Raw genomic sequence first — 23,041 nt, 5'->3', positions numbered from 1 at the left:
CCGTGATGACTCATTCTTGGTCACTGTGGCCCCTCAGTGGCTGCTCACGATTACTGCAAGATGGAGATTTACTGCATCCTACAATGCTTTCACAACCAGTTACTTTCCTCATTTCTGCTTTCTCTGTCAATCTGTTTCAGGGCTGGCCAAACTTTTTTTCTTATGAAGGGCCAAAAACCAAACTTGATTGAGGCAAGTGGCCTCAGGTAACCTCAGGTTTGAGTAGGCTGAAGGTAAATATAGCTGTTATGGCTAATCTATTTTATAATGTTTGAAAATAACTAGATAACATTGCTTTATATGAACTAATACAATTTTTTTACATTTGATAATGAACTTATAGTAAAAACAAAAACAATCACAAAAGAATGCAGTTACACTAGTTTTTGCTTTGATTTACTCACCGATGTCTTCTTAGACATTGTCCAGTATTCAAGTGACAGTATTTAGATTTTAACAAATCAGATTCATTTATTTAAGCTTTTAATTTCAGTTTGCTTTTTAGTGTCTCAGCAATAAAACAAACGATCAAAAAAGGTTACGCCAAATTAGACATGATGACAGGCGATCTCTACAACCCTCTCTATCATTCTCACTCTCTTCTCAGATGGGATGGTGGGCCAAATCAAAGGTTACAATTGGCCAACTTTGGCCATCTCTGATCTATTTAGACATCAAAACCTTTCCATTGTCCAACATTTGTCTGCAGACGAGATTTTCAGGGGCATTTTTATCATTATTCACTGTTTTTTTTTTTCTTTTTAACTATTCCTCCACAGCTATGGAAAAAATCACTTGGTTATTCTCAGATTTATAATGTACAGTTATGCATGAGTAAAATGTCATTTTTAGTTTTGTTTTATGCTAATGACATTTTCATAATCATTTTTAGACAACCCAACACAAATGTTTTAACTTCAGGAATGTAAAAATAATCATTTGAAATGAAACTGAAATGACATTTGGAAAATGTTATCAGACTTTTTAAGATCAAATGAAATGTTAATACATATATACATAGTAAATCAAAAGAACTTCTAAGATGGCTGAAGTTGGAATATACTAACACATTTGGGTCATTGTCTGGATTTGGCCTTCCAAACAAGAAAGCTTTATGGACCCTGAAGTTAATCAATTTTTTCTATTCATTATTCTTTAATTAAGCAAAAACTTACATTATAATCGTCGAAGCTGCAGCATAACAATTTCAGGTCATGACAAGAAGATTCTTGAGTGTGTAGAAGTTCATTCATTCAGTCAGTAAAGACGCGAGATCAATCAAAACACTAAACGGGGTTTTCAACAGTGACTAATCTAAGCGCACCTCATTGGCTGCTTCGTTCATACTCGCAATAGGAATGTCTGTGATTGGTTAGAAGGCTCAGCGCTGCAAATAAATCACTATATCTGAATATAATCAGGTGAAATAACCGTGTGATTTAATTTCATGTTTTACTTTAACCGCGACAGGCATAACAGTTTAGCTTAATAGTTCAGGGACAATTTTTGCCCCTCATATAGGCTATAATTTAAGATGCCTTTTTGAGGCATTGTTCATTGACACAGATTCAGGATTTTATTAAATTAGCGTAAAACCTGATTATAGCCGATATTTATAAACCTTTAACTTATTAACTCTCCCGCCGAACCTCGTTTCAGCCTGAAAGTAGCCCTGTTTTATCATCCGTCATCATCACTGACTGCGCAGTTTCGTCTATGAGGAGGTGAGAGAGGCTGTCTGGGAAACAGAAAGGCATTGGGGATGAAGGCTGCTCGGGTTAGAGGATGGAGGAGAGAGAGGAGAGGCAATGGGGGAAGTGGGTGACACAGATGAGCATGCTGTTAATAGCACGAGCCCAGAATAGCTCTCACAGGGGAGCGACACAATGTGCATCTTTCCAGAAAGATGCAGGCTGAATGTCAGATGCGAGATAAATGGGTCTCTCTCTCTCTCTCTCTCTCTCTCTCTCTCTCTCTCTCTCTCTCTCTCTCTCTCTCTCTCTCTCTCTCTCTCTCTCTCTCTCTCTCTCTCTCTCTCTCTCTCTCTGTTTGAAGTTGTGTTTATCTTTTTTAAGTAAAATGCAATCTTTAACATTTATTATATGAGAATGACGTTGTTTAATACAGTGTATTTGTTTGTGTGTGCAAGGTAAATATGCTATTGGTGCATCCAAAAGAACGGTCAGTTGTGCTCAAAATTGTTTTATAATAATTAATAATTTATTGTAATGGATATGCATGGTAAGGGGCTAAATAAGTATTTGAGAAGAGCTCCTTTATTGGACAAAAAACACTGACGAAAAGAAGTAAAACAGCAGGTGTTCAATTTCACAAATGTAACTATTTTAAACCACCGTAACAAAGTTTTTACAAATGCTAATGTTATATACAAAATTACAATATATATATATATATATATATATATATATATATATATATATATATATATATATATATATATATATATATATATATTTTTTTTTTTTTTTTTTAATGAAAAAATAATAATGCAAAACATTTATTATTACTCTATCATCAGGAGTAATTGTTTTGGAGGGCAGCATTTTCAATGTTATTATAAGTGTTAGTGCACAATATTACAACTTTTTTTGAAGTTCTTTAGAACTTTTTTACACACACACACGCACACACACACTATACATATTAAAAGAAGAATGAATGCATGGTCTTCCCACCAAACAAAATTAGGCTATACAATAAATACAAAAATAATACAGCCTACTCAGCTCTCAGCTAAATAAAAATATAAATAATATATTATTCAATATACCACATTATTATTCAATATTTCATATATTATTCATATATACCAATAGAATATACACCAATAAAAAGAATACACTGCACATTTAACAATCTTAAAAAATTTATAAAACTTAATAAAACAGTAATAAAACAATAATAATCAGTATATTTACTCTCTCTCTCTCTCTCTCTCTCTCTCTCTCTCTCTCTCTCAATAATTGCTTTATTGGCATGATAAATGTCAAAACATTTATAAATTTTACATAAAAAAAGAACGTACACATATAATAAAAAAACACAATAAACAGTAAATAGTTGTTAAACACACACACACACACACACATATATATATATATATATATATATATATATATATATATATATATATATATATATATATATATATATATATATATATATATATATATATATATATATATTCAAATATATCAACAAAAATATATATAATTATTATATAATTTATATAATATTATAATTATATATAATTATTCAAATATATCAACAAAAAAATAATAATAGTTTACAATACACTGTACATTCAACAATCAACATTTTAGGATAAAACTCTCTCTCTTTCTCTCTCTCTCTTAGCAAAATGAAATAAAATAATGTTACGAGCATTTGTTTAAGTGTTGACGAATAAACCCATTAAACCCCGTCGCATCCTTTATTTTGTGCGCAGCAGATAAATAGGTGGCGGGACCTTCTGGTGTGCGGAGGAAGGCTCACCCCTCCCAGCACCTCTCGCACAGCCGCAGTCGGTGCTCGTGCAGTCGGCGAAGAGCCGCTAGAGGAGCCGCTGCTGCTGCCGCTGCTGTGAAGATCCTCCGGTCCGGCTTCATCTTCATCATCATCATCATCATCATCACAGCCTCCATCCGCCCGCGCCGCGCTGCACCTGCCGACAGCGCTGCCATTAAATACAATGGAAAGAGCAGAAAGACACGGAAACATCTAAAACAGACGCCTCTCCTCCAACAGACAAGGTAGGGAAGACTCCAGATGGGGAGCTTGTGAAGGGGGACCGGCGGTATCTGAAATCGTTATGCTTTGCATATTACTGCACATAAATCATTTTTACACAGCAAGTGCTAAAGCGTTATTGTAAAGCTGAAGGGATTCAGAGGAAGCAGTGGTTGCAGGATCTGATTGCAGTGAAGATGTGCTTTGAGGGTCCATATGTGAGAGATCTGATGCAGAGGCGCCTTTATAAGCAGGAACCCGCCTTTATTTAATATCAGCACTCAACAGGGCCCTCCCTTCTTTCTTCATCCTCCACCATTGTATTCAAAAGTATCTCAATAATTGCTGCTTCCTATGTGCAGTTTTAATAACGGCGAGGTGAAATGTGTTGTAATTGATCATATAATTAGATTCTTTGTTCTGTGTTAAGACAGTAACAGGGAAGTAATGTAATTTAAGTGAACAATTGCTTTTGTGAAAATGATTATCAGCTAGTTTTGTAGTCATTTCAGTTATATATGATTATTCAAGTCTTGTGCTTTCCAGGATGATTATTAGCTACTGTGAATGTGGTGTTATTTTAATAGTCATTTTTAACGTGGAAAAATATTAAAATCAGTTGGTTAAGCTAATATCTTTAGTAAATATGTATAAATATATAAAAAACAATGCATTTGAATGCAATTGGCTATAATATTACTGACAATATAAAAACTTTTGAGTTATTTTATAAAGCAACATGTATATCCTTTTAAATACATTTTTTCAGATTTGTCTAGCCATTTACTAAATTCTCTTCAAAAATCATAAAAATATTTTATAATAATACATTTTTATATTTTATTAATAATTACAACAAAGAAAATATATTTAAAAAATTATTAACTGGAACTCTAATAATTTGATCATGAACATGAACAAGTCTAAGTTTAATTCTAACGTTGTCGCTTTTATTTTTTGACATATAAACGCATACAATAAAGCTTTGGCAATCACAACTCCGAGCTGTAAATATAATCTTTAAAATTCAAACATAGTCTATATCAAAATAAAATACAAATTATTGTCATTATTTACTTAATCTAATGGCATTCTAAACCTTTTTCTTCTTTGGAACACAAAACAGGACATTTTGAAGATTTTTGGTGTCAAAGCATGCCTCAGTGACATCCATTAAATCAGCAGAAACTACAACAGAAGTCAACATGACTGCAAAATGTCTTCTCTTGTGCTCTAATATGAGAACGTCATAGGAACTGTCATTTTTGTCGACTTGTTTGTTGTGTTTTGTTGATTTATCCTTTTCTTTAGACTAGCGCTCATTATGTTTGTCTGTGTGTGTTATTTCAGAATGAGTGAAGAGGTGCCAGTTTCTCCCAGCTGGCTGGCTCAAGAACCCACCTGGGGCAGCAGCGGCGCGGGCAGCATAGAGAACATCACTGTAGGAACATACCCACCTGCGGTCGTCCTGCCAGCGAGACCACCTGCGGAGCTGCTGGTGAACCCATGGGACATCGTACTGTGTTCATCCGGCACCCTCATCGCCTGTGAAAACGCCCTGGTGGTTTTGGTCATCTGGCAGAACCCGGCTCTACGCGCCCCAATGTTTCTGCTGATCGGCAGTCTAGCTCTAGCTGACCTACTGGCTGGTTTGGGACTAGTCCTGCACTTTACTTTCGCATACCTGCTGCGTTCTGATTCAGCCCAGCTGTTGACTGTAGGTCTGGTGGTGGCGTCCTTCTCCGCATCTGTTTTCAGCCTGCTGGCCATCACCATTGACCGATACCTGTCGCTGTACTACGCTCTCACCTACAACTCCGAACGAACTGCCGCCTTCACATACACCATGCTGGTGCTTCTATGGGGCGTTTCCTTGTGTTTGGGTTTGCTCCCAGTCACTGGTATCAACTGCCTAGGGCAGGAGGCGAACTGCAGCGTGGTATGGCCCCTAACGAAAAACAATGTGGCTGTTTTATCCGTGTCCTTCCTTCTACTCTTCGGCCTCATGCTACAACTTTATGTGCAGATCTGCAAAATTGTCATGCGGCATGCGCACCAAATTGCCCTCCAGCACCACTTTTTAGCAGCAAGCCCTCATTACGTCACGACGCGTAAAGGCGTATCCACGCTGGCGATAATTCTGGGCACGTTCGCTGCCTGCTGGATGCCGTTTACTGTATACTCACTCATAGCCGATTATACATACCCACCGCTCTACACGTACGCCACCCTGGTTCCAGCCACCTACAACTCAGTCATCAACCCAGTCATTTACGCCTTCCGCAATCAAGAGATCCAGAAAGCGTTGTGGTTGGTGTGCTGTGGATGTATCCCTGCCAGCGTAGCCCATCGGGCACGGACCCCCAGCGACGTCTGATGTGATGTGCCTAGGGAATTGCACAGGTCATGGGACAAGAAAGGGCATGTGCGTCACCCGTTTCTGTCTTCCCCTAAAGCCCAAAGTATACTTTGGTTTTTACGCATATGCGAGAGTCTGTGTACACCTGAATCGTGAACCGGATATCCGCTTTGAATTGTTTTTGCGCTGCTTAATTTTGTCCACAAGGTGTCAACAGTAAACATATCAGGAAAAAACGGAAGGATAACAAAAACACAAGTTTATGAGGGGATTACAAGGCATCCAAAGATGTATTTTAAAGACTTTTTGGAGGGAAAATGAGCAGAAATTGGACAAGAATAAATCTTTCTTATCAGTGTAAACTTCGACAGGCTGTATGTTCGACTCGCGTGCGTAAAAATCAAACTACGAAGTAAACTTTGGGCTTAAATGTTATGTGACAACCACTGCCACACAATCTTTTGCCTGATCCTGTTCCGACCAGCTGCCACACCCTGTCCAGGATTTGAAAAAGGGCCGGGAATTGATGCAGTGTGGCAGGCAGCTGTAAATATCCTGTACATAAATATGCCTTTGCATTTTTTTGTGCTTGTTTTGGCTTGGCCACAGCGGCAGCCCCCTGTTGCATGGGCTGTGAGGGAGGAGGAGGATGAGGGGCAGCACGAGGCGGTCCGCTTGACTGGATCCCGAAGCTCATTCATCTCGTCCTGCTGTTGCTGCATTCAGGAACGTGCGCTGAACGTTAAGTAACCGCGGTGTGCTAAAAATAGACACGAGGCGCTCGGTGATCCGCGCCTTGCGTCCTCCATAGAAACACAGAGAGGCGCGCTTTTCTCGTCTCTTTGATTTAAATCTCAACCCGAGCGTGGCCGAATGTAAAATGTCCTCCAAAGCAGAAAAACCATGAAGAGCTAACTACAATCTCAGATCGAGAACCACTCTATAAATAACCCAACCCACGGATGCCTTTATTTTGGTTTATATCGGAAGTGGAACTGTCACCCGTCTTGCATTCCTCTTCCATAAATGCGGGATGAAAGTGAACGGGAGGGTGGAGAAAGTGTATGTGTGGTCATTTTAAACAGTCCCCTGTGAATAGAGGCTCACTTCAAACAACTGTCGAGTACAAAACGTGCATTAAGTGTTTGAGAATAAGAGGTTTGTTTATATGCAGCGACGTTGTTGAGAACAGAACCGAATGTATTTTCTTTTGATTTGCTCTTAATTTGCATTGTGCCCCCAAAGCTCTGAATAGATCACTGCTGCTTTTATTATGTTCAACTGGTAATTAATACTGGGTACAGGATAGCTGTCAAACAATGGTAATTCATAGCATTTTGCTTCAAATCTACATGTATTGCATTTTCAAAGAAGCATCAATATATATCAATTAGAGGGGTAATCTCTAACGCTAATTACAAGTTTCATCCCAAAATCAAATGATTAATTTTTCAGAATTAAACAAAATATTCTATTATATAATATAATTTTACACTGTAAAACATATAATCTGGTTAGCACCAGTTGGCATTTCTGTGTGGAGTTTGCATGTTCTCTCCGTGTTCGCGTGAGTTTCTTCAGGGTGCTCCGGTTTCTCCCACAGTCCAAAGACATGCGCTATAGGTGAATTGAATAAACTCAATTGTCCGTAGTGTATGTGTGTATGTCCTGGTCCTCTAGGTTGGGGGTTGAGCACTGGGCTAATGACCCACCTCATAAAAACTAGATGTTACGAAACACCTGCATGGTGTGGCTAAATATCAACTTCGATATAAACGGCCCTGGGAGTAAGTAAGTAAGTAAAACATATAACCTACATTAACAGTGTTTCATCTGTGAATGTTTATTTACATCTTTATACATGCTTCAAATGGTGGTACCTTGGTTTACACTTCAAAAGACACCTGGGAATCATGATGTATGGGGAACTGTTAATTAATAGATTTTTTTTAAAGTGTAATAGAATATCTCATTGAAATAAGATCTATTGAGATAATGAGGTGTAAAATTGGATTTATTATGGAGAGGAAATAGTTTTCCTTTTGATGTTGGGGTGAAATATAACAAAGAGACATTTTCATGAGATTTACCAATAATATTCCGATTTGGTGATATGCCAGCCAAATTACAGTTCCACTGTAATTACAGTCCCAAATGAGCTTCCCATGGATTTACTGTCAATATGATTGTTAGTAAACTATTGAATACAACCCAGGCTCATTCCTGGTTTACGTACCCCTATATACATTTCTGGAAAACACCAAATACGTCCCAGGAGCTACGTTTTTTTGAGGTTTTTGTTTTCGCAAATCCACCAGAGGCCGCTGTGTATGAGTTTTCATGACTCAAATTCACACCTGCTTCACTCACGTAAATCTACCAGAGGTCGCTGTCAACTATATGTTTCGCGTAAATCTACCAGAGGTCGTCTCGAGCTACTGGACAAACGTAACAGTGGAAAAGCGAAAAAAAGAACGGCGTCATACCGCCCCGTAGCGTTCATTTTAAAGACAAAATGCAGCCATACTACATGGCTACATAATTCTCAATCTCCAAAAACGTATATAAGGCTACATTTTCAGAATGAGCCTGTGTTGGTTGAATCTTGTCAAACAGTCTCACGAGACAAAGATTACAGTGAGGAGATCAGCTGGTAAATGTCAAACGAGGGAGAATGTTATTATAAAATCTCTCTTGACCCTGTTCTCCTCCTCTTTGTGGAGTCATGCTACTATTACGAGCTGAAGTTCACCCCTGCTTTTTACCTTTCGCCCTCCAAATGCCAACCAGCCACTATCCATTTCAGTGGCAGAATCCATCAGCGAGCAATAATTACAGACCAAGTGTTTCATCAAATTATAGCAATACTCTGGCAGCAATAAAAGCAGTGCCCAAGCAAAACCAACACCTCTGCTAGTCTGAAAAAAAAACATCCATGAAAAAACCAACCGGATTCCAAGAACATCTGACAACTGTACTTATATCAGCATCGCCCGAATGATATTAGTGAATTTGGGATTAGGAAATAAACAGAAACTGAACAGATGTCCCAATCCCTATAAACATGTCCATAATCCCACTGCCTCGTGTTCTGTCGTCCAGAAAGTGACTGTGCCCTGTGGTCATATACAATATCTAACTATGAATGAAATCTCTCTGTACACTCAATGTGACCTATTCTACAGTATGCATTTGCTTTTGCGAACCTTAGAGATGTTTATAATGTGCGAGGAACGTGTTGTGTAAGGTGTGACTGTCAGTGCATGTGCGTGTGTGCGTGTGCGAAAGCATGCATAAATGTTCATCTCTCCAGGGACAATGTTGTAGTTGGGGGTTATAATGTATATTCCCCATAGACCTGCATGGGCTAGAGTGGCTACCAGTCTTCCCATCGCACCCTCTTTACATCGTGCCTGCGGGTCGGACACAGCCTCGTTACCTTTGTTTTGTTTTTTTGCCTGAGTGACCTCTATATGATTCCACTGAAACAGCACATGGGTGGTAGCAAAGCAGGTATGTGAGTTTTAATAGGGCTTAGCATGGAGATGATGACCGATCTGTTGTGAGCTACATTTGACCTTTGAGGAATTATTTATTTTGCTATTTCCACTGAAAAAGTCTATTTTTCCCCCTCAGTCTGGATTCTTTGGGAATTCCTGAGATTTTGTTTTGTATTCTTGATGCGCTGTACGGCCTCTTCTGAATGTATCGACAAAGACATTCTTATGGCATCCCATCGATCGTCTTGATCCTGTAAATAAGGCATGCGACTTTAAGGAGGCATGATGGCATTTCTCATCTGGTGTCATAGAGTGATGTAATGATGATGCGTTTGGGGCCTGGAAGTTGGCATGACCCTGGATTCTGTCAAAAATACTGAAGATCTTTCCATTGGTTTTTTAGATTATTGCAGAAAGTAAGCTCTGTGACTAACAAAGGTTCTTTCAGATTTAGCTTATTATGATTGTCTTCAACTTGCCAGGAGTATTTTATAAAAAATAATTAAAACTGTAATGCTAACTATATTAGCATCTGCATCATAGCATCCATACTATAAACTACCTGACCAACGTCTTGTCGTCGATCCCAGTTGTAAAAGCAACAAATAATCACTTGACTTCTAGTTGATCATTTGGAAAAGTGGCAGAAGGTAGATTTTTTCAGATGAATCATCTGTTGAACTGAATCCCTATCATCACAAATACTGCAGAAGACCTATTGGACCCAAGATTCTCATAGGAATCAGTCAGGTTTGGTGAAGGAAAAATCATGGTTTGGGGTTACATTCTATGTGCGAGAGATCTGCAGAGTTGATGGTAACATCAACAGCCTAAGGTATCAAGACATTTGTGCTGCCCATTACATTACAAACCACAGAAGAGGGCAAATTTTTCAGCAGGATAGCGCTCCTTCTCATACTTCAGCCTCCACATCAAAGTTTCTGAAAGCAAAGAAAGTCAAGGTGCTCCAGAATTGGCAGGCCCAGTCACCAGACATGAACATTATTAAGCATCTCTGGGGTAAGATGAAGGAGGAGGCACTAAACATGAATCCAAAGTATCTTGATGAACTCTGTGAGTCCTGCATGAACACTTTCTTTGCCAATCCAGATGACGTTATTAATAGGTTATTAGAGTCATTGCAGAGAGTCCTCAAGTGTAATCTAGAGGCCTTTGCCTTTCATATAAGCCATTTCTGATACCAAATGATCAACTAGAAGTCAAGTTATTATTTGTTGTTCCTAAATCTTGGATAGGCAACAAAACTTTTGTCAGGTAATGTATAAAGCAGGGGTGTCCAAACTCAGTCCTGGAGGGCCGGTGTCCTGCAAAGTTTAGTTCCAACCCCAATCAGACACATCTGGGCTAGTTAATCAAGCTCTTACTAAGCCTCCTAGAAACATCCTTGCAAGTGTGTTGAGGCAAGTTGAAGCTAAAATCTACAGAACACCGGCCCTCCAGGACCAAGTTTGGACACCCCTGGTATAAAGCTTTTCCACTGCATAGTAGGGTGCAGTTTGGTTCGATACCACTCATTTTTGAGGAAATTTCCACTGCATATGGTACCTAGTACTTTCCAAGGTTCCAAGCAAGTCATACTGTTTCCAAAACATGATGTCTGTAGAAGAGGTCCAGACGTTCTTCATGTTGGTAGCTAAGGAGCAGAACCAGTGAGAGTTGGATGGGACAACGCTGAATGAAAAAGATTTTCAGGAAGTTACAGCTGTAGAGGCTGCGATGATTCCACCCACTTTAAGGGTACTAAATTACAGTAGAAATGCAAACTGGGCACAGCAAAATCGGACCAAAGCATACCAAGCTGAACATTACCATACTGCACAGTAGAAAAGCAGCTTATGTTAGCAGCAACTGCAGTTTTGTATTCTGCTGCCTACTTCTTTAAATGCCTGGACTCTTTAAGGGGGGATGAATTCTAATTGGCTGGCCATGTTGAATTGTTCATCAGTTGAAAAAAAAAGTCTGATGTTGTTGTTCCTATGTTCTATCAGTTCTTAAAACTAAATTGTTCCAACTGTTTCCAAGAATGCAACTAATAACAAATTAAGACCCCAAACAAACTCTCTAGACCCATTTAGCTACTTGTTAGCAACCATCTTTTACTCAAGAAGAGAAAAAACATCACAAGGGTATTATTGATGTGTTTTTATGTTTTTTTCGTAGTATAACATGACCTTGTGGTAATCACAGACCATATTTCCGACATTTAACCTAAGTCTCACAGAGTCCAGGACGATAGAATTGCAAACTTGTTTCCAGGCTTACAGCAACACATCATCCCTGCATCAATCTATTTCTCAGCAGTTAACCTAAGGCCACATTTCCATGTCTCCGGTTGCCTGGGCATGCTTGTCTACAGCAGATTGAGAGGGTTAAAGCTTGATCCACAGCCGTTCGGTCAGAAATGACCGGGAGATTATTGCGGTGGATTTTGGGGGTTAGTCCTCCACCAAAAGCATCAGATCTCCGTCTGTTTTTGAAAAGAGCTTTGTAAAATGATGTTATCATGCTTTGTGCCTGGTGTCTGATGGATTTTCCACATGTGGATGGACGTTTGCCAACTGAATCTTTGATTTAAATAGACTTGTATTTGATTGTGCTCTGTAATACATTGTAAGAGCTTGAAAATGTCAAACCGAAGGGTGACAAGGGCTTGGATGGGAGTTTTTCCTCTTTTTTTTTATTTTGAAAGCATAGATATAGAAATGGCCAGGAAGTAAGAGCTATCTAGGTAAACCTCACTCCTCCTGGAGTTGTGTGCATAAACCTCACTACTCTTGCTTTACGGATACACTAGTGAACATGGGTTTAATGGAGAACAGCTAGTAAGAGCTTTGCAGTAAACTTCACTACACTTGCGTGAAGAGTCACACACTAGTAATTAACACTAAAGACTGCAGTTTTTTGCGTCCTTCTGAATGTTCCCTCATCCCATGCCAGAACTGCCAGTTCAGTCTTGCTGAGATTATTAGAATTGTATTGGTTGAACTGGTGCCGTGACCCGGATGGGATCTGGGTGAGTAAACCTCACCACTCTTATGTCAAGAGTCTCATTAGAGATTAATGCTAGACACTGCAGTCTTCAGTGTCTGTGCTAAAAACGATGGCAAGCAGAACTCACTACTAATCCTTCAGGAGTCATACTAGTGACCTACGCTAGAGGCTGCAGTCTTTAGTGCCACTTTTGTGGTAGTATGGCTCCAATGCCTGAAACACAGGCCTGAATCCTGCTTGGAGGGGTGATGTATCAGAGGCGTGTAGTATTGGAGGAGTTATATTGGTGCTGTGACTCGAATGGGAGTCACATTTAGGGGGGGAAGTGTAACAAAGGCCAAATAGTATACTTTGGGTGAGTAAATCTCACCACTCTTATGTCAAGAGTCCCATTAGTGACTAATTCTAGGCACTGCAGTATTAAGTGTCTGAAAAACAATGGCAAGTAGAACTCAATACTCATCCTTCAAGGGTTATACTAGTAACCAACGCTAGAGGCTGCAGTCTTTCGAATCCTGCTCGGAGTGGTCTGCGCAGAACTGGAGGGGCTACATTGGTGCCTTGATCCAGATGGGAGTGAGGTTTTCGGGGAATGTATCAGAGGCATGTTGAATTAGAGTGGTTATATTGGTGCTGTGACTCGAATGGGAGTCAGATTTAGGGGGGAAGTGTAACAAAGGCCAAATAGTATACTTTGGGTGAGTAAACCTCACCCCTCTTATGTCAAGAGTCCCATTAGTGACTAATTTTAGACACTGCAGTTTTCAGTGTCTGAAAAACAATGGCAAGTAGAACTCAATACTCATCCTTCAAGAGTCATATTAGTGACCAACGCTAGAGGCTGCAGTCTTTAGTGTCCCTTTAGTGTTAGTATGCCTCCAATGCCAGAAACACAGGCCTGAATCCTACTTTGAGTGGTCTGCGCAGAACTGGAGGGGGCTACATTGGTGCCGTGACCCAGATGGAAGTGAGATTTTGGGGAGTGATGCATCAGAGGCATGTAGAATTGGAAGGGTTATATTGGTGCCGTGACCCAGATGGTAATTAGGTTTGGGGGTGATGTAACAGAGGCATGTAGAATGAAAGGGGTTACATAAAGAATCTTTCTACATTTACAGCAAGATTGAGCCTTGTTTTGTACTTCATTCGGATACTAGAATTGAAATCTTGAACTATGGGTAATCGGTTTCAGCATCTTGTGTACATGTATGCGTAGTTTTAACTGTGAAATGCACTTTATTTTTTTGACGAGAAAAGGCACAACAATTTACTTATCTGCAAAACAATATGATAAGAATTATAATCAACATGCACTAATTAACATTGTAAGACATTGTGTTAACGTGTTGTATATTTTTCCAAGTTGTTGGTTGTATACTTTTATTGCTTTGTTAGTTTAATGAACTGAGAGATCTTGTTAATTTTGTATTAAAAAGAATGTGCTGTGCATTAAAAATATCCTCGCCTGGGTTTATTCACACTCGCGCATCAATTGGCCGAGTGCCTCAAATACACTGTTGCCATGGCGATGCCAGTCTCAGCTGTACTGTTTCCATAGAGACGTGAATCTCCGAATCAAAACTGTCCAGTTTCCATGACGGAGGCACTCAGAGGCTGGAGCCGAGAGCCATTTAACAGGATTCGGCAAATTTGACTGTCAGTGCCAACCACCCCACACACGCATGACATAAACACCAGACATCACTGTGCCAGCACATTTTAGGTCGTTTAATCAAACACCTCTAGTCAGTTCACACAAATGTAAGTACTGGCGTCAATGGCTCTTAACATACATCAAAACTTTCATGCAGAAACTTCAACCTCAACATGCGTATTAATCCATTCCACTTGCTATTCGCTAAATACAGTATGTCCATATCATTTAATAACAAGTGTTACGTTAGAAATCTTTAGAAAAAATGGAAAAAGCATCATACGTGGGAAAAGACTGACTATTTTAGTATTCCGTAATACAGTCGGCCTATCATGCCTTTATTAAAATGCGTACAGTACAAAATGATGGTGTGTATGGGAAATGCAATGTTAACATTGGCATGTAAGTTACTGAGTGAGTGTCTGTGAAGCGTGTACTGCATTAGTATAGTGTTAGTCAGACCAGTCATTGTCCTCTAGCTCAGATTCATCCTCAGAGTCACTGTATTCCACTGCTATGCGCCGGGACAAGATAGTAGCCACATCATTGCCCACCGGCTCTCGTTTTGCCTGCTGTTCCTGTTGCTCTTGAACTTTTTTCAGCTGGATACCTGCAGCACAAACAAACACACACCTTCAACAACCTTCAACTCCTAAAAAAGTGGCCATTTGTGCACTGGTGTGGGCAACTCAGCAAAGTTAAGAAGTTTAACTTTATGCAAATGATGATCCATACTGTAGTCAGGTGTAGACAAGAGGTTACTGTTACAGGAAGTGAATTCACGCTTTTATATAACGTCTTTCTGCCCCATGAAGTGTTATAATAAGTTTGATTCCTGCACTAATTGTTAGTTTTATTGTTTTGTTTGTTTGTTTGTTTGTTTGTGATAAGATGAATTAAGACCTGAGTAAATTCACAAAAAAGCTTTTCATTTATAATCAAAATATAAATTATTCTGTCATAGACTGATTTCACGTGGTCGCCATTTTAAAAGCGAAAGTGAGGCTGCGGTGGGAAGAATCCGGATGTATCGCCTGGAGTCACACAAGAATGGTGTCCATGATGGCGTGTTGTTGTGTACTGGGCTGTATATCTTATCAGCAAAGAGAAAGTGACACAAATTTATCATTTCACCGCTTTCAGGGTGACCCGAAGGTCCATTCTGAATAGATAGTGAAAATAAAGAGATATCAGACCTAATTTTCAGCTAAGGCAAATAGCACTAGTTAGCTAATGTTTTTTTCCCCAAACAGATGTTTTAGATGCCATTTAACAAACTCAAGTTAATGAACTGATTCTTTCACTACATTACACTATATTATACTGAATTTCGGTACTGAAATGTAAAAAAAAATCATCAATTTCCCGCTAACATTTAAGCGCGTTCTTAAACAACGCTGATTTGCCATAATATTCACCTGTGCTCAACAGAATGACTGTGATTGGCCGTGAAGGTCATCAGTTCTCCGCACTTCTCCGATGTTTACCGAGTGCAAACATAGACGAGCGATCTGCTGATGAATTGAGTGATCTTCGCGGCTTTAAAACGCTCCAGTGTCTGTGTATCAGTGTTTGCACTCAGTGAAGAGCAGTGAACTAATGACCTTCACGGCCAATCACAGTCATTTCTATCAAGCACTGGTGAATACTATGGCAAATCAGCAGTGTTTAAGAACGCGCGCAACAGCGCTTAAATGGACGATTTTAAAATTTCAGTACTGGGACAACACTATTACAGACAACACAGAGGACTGCATTCTTTTATCGCTCACCAGGTGACATAGGCTGAAGCAGAGAAGCGTCCCCAAGGTGTTTACCTGGTGCCATTAACTGAAGCCTAGAAGGACACTTAAGCGTATTACTCTTAAAGAGATTGTGATTTTGTTTGATGCCTAATATACTTTTAATTGATTAAATGAAACTTAACTGAGTTATATTAAAGTGCCGTTTACACCATATCTGCACTTTAAAATTGCGGCAACAGTTGGAGGTTTGTAGTCCACAGCTTGTTGTTGCAATGTTTACAGTGCTGATCCTTCCAGGTTTCTTTCCACCACAGCCTCGCTTTCGTTTTTTTAAAATGGCAGCGGTGTGAAATAAGCATATTGACCACACAGTATAATATAATAAAATAGCAAACAAACTGAATTATTGTTTGGTATAAATTATAAAAAATCCAATACTTAAAGAAATACAGTACACGCTTTAACTGTAGTATTTCAGTATTTAGTAATTTCGTATAGTTATAATAGTAAGGAAAAAAAACAGCAAACTAATTATTACTGTTGTTATTTTCATTGTTTTCAAAGCTTAAACTCTCATTTTAGCAGAAAACAGCAAGTTAATTTTTATTTTCGAATACTTCCCTGATATTAAAAACACATTTATAAATCGTTCTCATTACAAACATGGGAAGATGTTTGGCGCAAATTGCATATAATTATAATATAACCAGGCAATTAAGAGTTAGAACCTGTTTTATTTAAATGTAATGTATAAAATGAAATTCATGACCTAATAACTTTCTTTAATAATGATCGATAAAACTCTTGAAATTACCTATGAGTAAAAACAACAAGATATTAGGTTAAAAAAAATGTCATTATCATTATATAATTACTAGTCATACCCATTCTTATAGCTGCGAGCAGGTCACTGCGGGCATCACTTATGGGCTGGGCCTCATTAGGCACAGAGGGCCGTTTGGGAGTGATGGATTGGATGGCACTGGGTGGAGGGGGCGGGGCTACTGGTGGAGGAGGAGCAGCCATTGGTCCGGCGGTAGGTTGAATGGGTGGGGCATAGCCAGCCATTGCTCCCATTGACCCTGCATGTCCTGGAGGAGGGCCAGATCCCATGGGCGGCATAGCAAAAGGAGTCTGTGCTGATGGGATAACAGCTGGTGGTGGAGGCAGCTGACCAGAATTCATGTAATCCACACTGTCAACACAGGAAAAGAAGGAACATAAAAAAATGCTTGAATGCTTGTCACAGATGCAACCATTAGGTGGCAGCATTTGTAAGTACCTACTTGGCATTTGTTTTATAAACAGGGTTTTACAACCGCTAACATGAACAGTTATATACAGTGCTCAGCATAATTGAGTACACCCCATTGTGAAAATGAATATTTTTATCCATTTCTCAGTGATTATAGGCAGTGTATTTTGGTGCATTTAAACAAAACAGAGTTACTAAACAGATCTATTTATTAAAATAATATTTCAGTCATCAAACATATTTAAAAATGTAAAGATAATACAATTAAATTCAAGCTAAATATTTGCAAAAATATTTCTACATTTTTTTTGCTTCTCTTGATTTTTCCTCTTTTTTTAATTTTGTATTTAATATTTTTCTATAACAGATAAATTTGGCTGTACTAGTTTTTGGATCGATATTATTTTCGAAGTTATTTTGTTAGATAAGCTCCAGATTTGGCTTCAGTACTGACTAATCTAATGCACAAATATAATATTGTACAGCTTCCTATTAAAAATATGAATTTAAAAGAGAGATCTGTGATGGGTGTACTCATATATGCTGAGCACTGTATCAGCTGACAGCTTTATAAATATGATTGGTGCAAATATTTCTTATTTACTTGAACTTCTAAAAAACCAAATAATACAATAAAACAATAAAAATGGCAAAAACATACTAAGAAATTGCTAGTAGTTTAACTACATTTACAGATAACATTTCTACAGAATCATTTAAAAAATAATTAATCCTGATAAATACTACAATAGTTACTCATGAAATTAACACTAACACACACATTTTAAACATGGTCCAATTCTGATAATTCATTCATTCATTCATTTACTTTTCGGCTTATTCCCTCTATTAATCTGGGGTCACCACAGTGGAATGAACCACCAACTTATCCAGCATATGTTTTATGCAACGGATGCACTTCCAGCTGCAACCCATCACTGGGAAACATCCATACACACTCATTCACACACATACACTACGGACATTTTAGCCAACCCAATTCACCTATATCACATGTCTTTGGACTGCGGGAGAAACCGAAGCACCCGGAGGAAACCCACGCCAACACGAGGAGAACATGCAAACTCCACACAGAAACGCCAACTGACCCAGCCGAGGCTCGAACCAGCGACCTTCTTGCTGTGAGGCAATCGTGCTACCCACTGCGCCACTGTGCAGCCCAATTTTGATAATAATAATAATTATACATTTATTTGTACTCTCATAATAGTAAAGTGTTTATTTAATATTACAGAAACAAAAATTAAAGACAAGACAGTATATCATTTTTGGATTATGCATGCCTTTCATGTTAAATTATTAGTTTCACTTTATATTAACTGGCCTTAACTAATATATACTTACACCAACATTAGTAATTTATAAGGATGCTCCGATCGATCTGCCAGAGATTGATATCAGCCGATAATCACATTTGATGACTCGATCGGGACTCACTGGTCTAGCCGATCTCATAAACCGATTGCAAGTGTTTGTGTTGGTTGGAGATTTTCAATATTTTTTCAATATTTGAATGATCTTGCATGTATTTAGGCCTTTATAGAACTGAAAGTTCAGTGTTTTTGACAATATTGGAAGTTCACTAAAACCTGGCTGGAAATATTAGATACATTTAAAAATATATATATATATTTTTAACATGAATATTTAATAATATAACGTCTTGTAATTAACCTATTGAAATAAACAATATTTTATAGACATATTTCCATTTAGTAAAGAAGTAATGGATTTATAGGTTTGCATGTTAACTTCTTAATTTCTTTTACCAATTTTTTTGACATGTTCACACCTAAATGGTTATAAGAGACGTGTTTAAGGGACTATATGCAGCATCCTTAATTTATTTTCTTAGGTAAGAAGAGATCTACATTTGAATATTATAAAGCTTAAAGCATCAGAATTTGTACTTTGTATCGGCTGATCACCATGACATAGGAATTGGTACTACGTATCGGCTGCAAAAATTCTGATCGGAGCATTTCTAGTATTTTATTACAATTTGTAAATACATCTTTTTACATTGTACTTATGACTGATTAAATACATACATGTAACTAAATCTGTAATTAATTTCTGTAATTACATTTTTAGTCACACTGATGACCATCCCTTACACCTTAAACCTACCCATACCACCCTACCCATATCCCACTTCAAGAGCACCAGAAGTTTTCCAGAGAAGTTTTGCACTGGATTTACATTTTGATTTTAGTACATAAAAGTTAAGGGCACTTAATTTAAAGTAGAAGCAATTTTAAAAAGTAAAAAAAGAAATATCACTATTGAATGGTTAATTATATAATAATTCCTCTAAGAAATAATAATAACAATACATTTATTTTTGACAAGAGTAAAACTGCAAAATTAACACTATTTAGAAAGAGTTTGCATGAACTGCTTCTCTTTTGATTTATAAATCATTCTCATTTTAAACTTGTGATATTGTTTGGTGCAAATACATCTCATTTTCTCTTTTAGTTGATCTTAAAACCAAAAAGACCATAATATAAACTACACAGACATCTAAAAATGACTAAATGAAAGCATTTTTAAAAGTATAACTACATTTTAGTTTATCTACTCATGAAACTAATACATTAATAGTTACATCAAAACATTGAATATTATTTATCAATCACTTAAAAAATGTCAAACCTGTAGTCGACAGGTGGGAGGGTCATGGAGCCGTTGATGGTGTGTGATGCTGGTGGAGGAGGTGGAGCCTGATGTGGGCGACCCAGAGTCCCAGAACGATACGCCATTGACCCGCTGCGGTAATCCTGATCCAGGCTCATCTGAGTATGAGCTGACAGAGCTGCCATACTGGGAGGAGGCCCAGAGTAGGTGTGGGCATGACCGACGTGATTGGCCATGGACAGATAACCGTGATCTGCATGATCTCCGTGAGACCTGTGCCAATTACCAGTTAGAATAAATGAAAATGTACTTATGGTTTATGACCACTTTAAAGGATAGTTAACCCAAAAATAAAGAACAGCTGTTAATTTAGTAGATCTAGATAAATTTTCCATAAGAAGAACTAAGCTAGGAATTGTGGCAGACTTATTTTAATATTTGACATATTTCCAACTGAAATAAAACCCCACCCCCCACTTAATATTGCGTTTTTGAGCTCCTCCTCTCATTTTTCACTCACAACAAAAATTACAGTTGGAGGGCGTGGCTAAGGATTTTTCACCCAATCAGAGAAGGAATGTCATTCCATTGAGGAAGCAAATAGTTCATTTTTAAAACAAATTTAGCAGATTTATTTGCATCAATTGATTTTTCACCTTAATTAAAAACACTGTGAAGTTTGATTTAGGTCGGACTTTAAAGCGGTCATAACATGCAAAACGAAAATTGTATTGATCTTTTTATATATAATAGGTCTTCGTTCCATTAAAACATCCTGCAAGTTTAAATTCTTAAAAACATTATCCTCCTTATAAGCAAAATATTTATTTAATTAAGCTGTAAATACAACTTATTTGCCAATGAGGTGGCATGTGACATCACTGGGTTACTCTATGACTGACACTTGCATTTACTGAATTCTTGTATCAAAACTGAAATATGTAAATCTTTTATTTTTAATGGTGTCACGAATCATTTTAGAGAATTGTATGTTTTTGTAAAGCATGTGACTGCAGGTTGTTTTGTAAATAAGCAGCGATGCACCGATCCCGATACTTGGATCGGGTATCAGTTCGATACCGCATATTTCTGCTGGATCGGGTATCAGCCAGCTGCGCTATATTCTGTGTTTATAAGCACAGCAATGAACAAACCCATGAATGTAGCCTATTATAAGGCACTAGAAAGTTGTCATGTAGGCCTACTATATACTAAATGTTCTGAAGTCATTGGATAATTTAATGTGAAGTACAGATAAATATTCAAGTGGTTAAATTCATGTTTAGTTCAGCACTTTCCTCCGCTGCGCCTGTCAATCATTCTCCATTCATTCACAATTCAAATTGCGTGTCAACAAGAAAAACTTTCTCCAATATTTGTTCCTGTCAGTTTAAATAATCAGTGGAGAAATGCATTTAGTTTAGTTCATTTTGACCTGCAACAAGGAGTTCATTGCTGTTTCTAAATCATGTTGCGCTGTGTCTGTTAGAACAGCAGATCACATTCGCAACACTGGAGTAGACAGGGTTATTACCTGCTCTTCACACACAAAGTAGGCCTACCTGAAATTTATATTAGAAAAGGCTCAATAATACATTGGACAGATCCTCAACGCACTGAATTCTTCCCTTTGTGCTGCTGTTTTGGAAGTGTCTGCAGATACTGGAAGGCTAATATTTCATTAAACAGACCAGTTTGTGTTTTGGCACTGAGGAACTTCACCTCAAATCTTCTTGTTTATTTTGTAGATAACTGACCTACAAAAAATACATAAAAATTATTTATTAAATTATTAAAATATAGAAATTATACTAAATGAAAGTCCTTCCAAAAAGATATTTTTTTCAGACAAAAACAAACCTATAAATCCTATAGAGCTCTTATTTGTACTAAAGAAGTAAAATAATTTATTTAAATACCTATAAATAAAGCACAGTGTGTATTGAATGTAGTGATGACAAGCTTTAAAAATCCCATTTTTACAAAGAGAATCAGGATGAGGGTTGAATATAATAGTTTTCCTACATGTATGTATGCATGTATGCATGTACGTATGTGTATATATATACATGCATATATATATATATATATATATATATATATATATATATATATATATATATATATATATATATATACACATATATATATATATATATATATATATACATATATATATATGTATATATATATATATATACACACATATATATATATATATATATATATATATATATATATATATACATACATATATACATATATATATATATATATATATATATATATATATATATATATATATATATATATATATATATATATATATATATATATATATATATATATATATATATATATATATATATATATATACATACAATTAATTTAGTTTTGCCTATATATGTTTTACTCTCAAAGTGCTGGTAGTCACTGATGAGTATTGCATAAATCACCAAGGACCACATTTTTAGCTAAAAATCATCTTTAATGTACACCTTGAACGAACTGAGGGTGAGTAAATGGTAAGAAAAAAACAGTAAAGTTTCATTTTGGGCGAACTGTCACTTTAAGTGTATACAGCCAGTGTTACCTGTGCTCTGGGGACATGGTGCCCTCTGTGGATCCTCCTCTGTGTACAGTGTGTGAATGTCGAAGGTCAGGTCTCAGTTCCTTATCGAAGGCCATCATGTTCCACTCCTGCCTGCGGTTTCGTGCCTTTCGCACCTTCTTCACCTCTCTCTGCAGTGTGCCATCTACACATCGCCTCTGCTCCTGAAGCAAAGTGTGAAAGGACAAAGAAAAATGTAGTTATCAAACATAAATAAATAAATATAACTATACAAATAAAATATAAACATTGGTGCTGTCAAGTGATTACAATGATTATTATTTTAGTGATTATTTTTATAATGTAATTACACAATGTAATATAATCATAATTTAAGTACAATTTTTATCTTTTTATGTGTGTTTACTAAGCTAAATAATAATTTGCACAAAACATCTATTTTCTACAGCATTTCTATTTTTTTATTTGTAATTTCAGTACATATTTTGTGTCTGCTTACACTCTGGTCAACTCTGTTACAACAGTTGAATCAA

The 23,041-nt window shown here is 37.3% G+C and overlaps 2 protein-coding genes across 2 annotated transcripts in view; one reads left to right on the top strand and one right to left on the bottom strand.

The window, feature by feature from the left end:
- The first annotated feature begins 3,637 nt into the window (after positions 1–3,637).
- On the top strand, positions 3,638–7,534 carry gpr12 (G protein-coupled receptor 12). Its single transcript, XM_056450812.1, has 2 exons — positions 3,638–3,773; positions 5,101–7,534. Exon 2 carries the CDS (start codon positions 5,102–5,104, stop codon positions 6,125–6,127), a length of 1,026 nt encoding a protein of 341 aa, XP_056306787.1. The 5' UTR covers positions 3,638–3,773; position 5,101; the 3' UTR covers positions 6,128–7,534.
- A 6,800-nt stretch (positions 7,535–14,334) lies between these two features.
- The window catches only part of wasf3b (WASP family member 3b), a 43,094-nt gene continuing 34,387 nt past the window's right edge, over positions 14,335–23,041 (bottom strand). The window contains exons 6-9 of the mRNA XM_056450645.1: positions 22,530–22,711; positions 19,955–20,209; positions 16,905–17,215; positions 14,335–14,885 (exon numbers count right to left, since the gene is read on the bottom strand). Of these exons, the coding sequence (XP_056306620.1) occupies positions 14,728–14,885; positions 16,905–17,215; positions 19,955–20,209; positions 22,530–22,711 (906 nt within the window). The 3' untranslated portion in view covers positions 14,335–14,727. The remainder of the gene's footprint in view (positions 14,886–16,904; positions 17,216–19,954; positions 20,210–22,529; positions 22,712–23,041) is intronic.

Source organism: Danio aesculapii, chromosome 24 (genome assembly GCF_903798145.1).
Source record: "Danio aesculapii chromosome 24, fDanAes4.1, whole genome shotgun sequence".
In the NCBI taxonomy this organism is placed as follows: domain Eukaryota; kingdom Metazoa; phylum Chordata; class Actinopteri; order Cypriniformes; family Danionidae; genus Danio; species Danio aesculapii.
Note: the sequence above shows the minus strand (reverse complement) of the source record. Positions and strands in the feature narration are given on the sequence as shown.

Excerpts from the sequence above, each read along its gene's own strand:
- gpr12 (XM_056450812.1), top strand. The coding sequence starts at position 5,102 with ATGAGTGAAGAGGTGCCAGTTTCTCCCAGCTGGCTGGCTCAAGAACCC.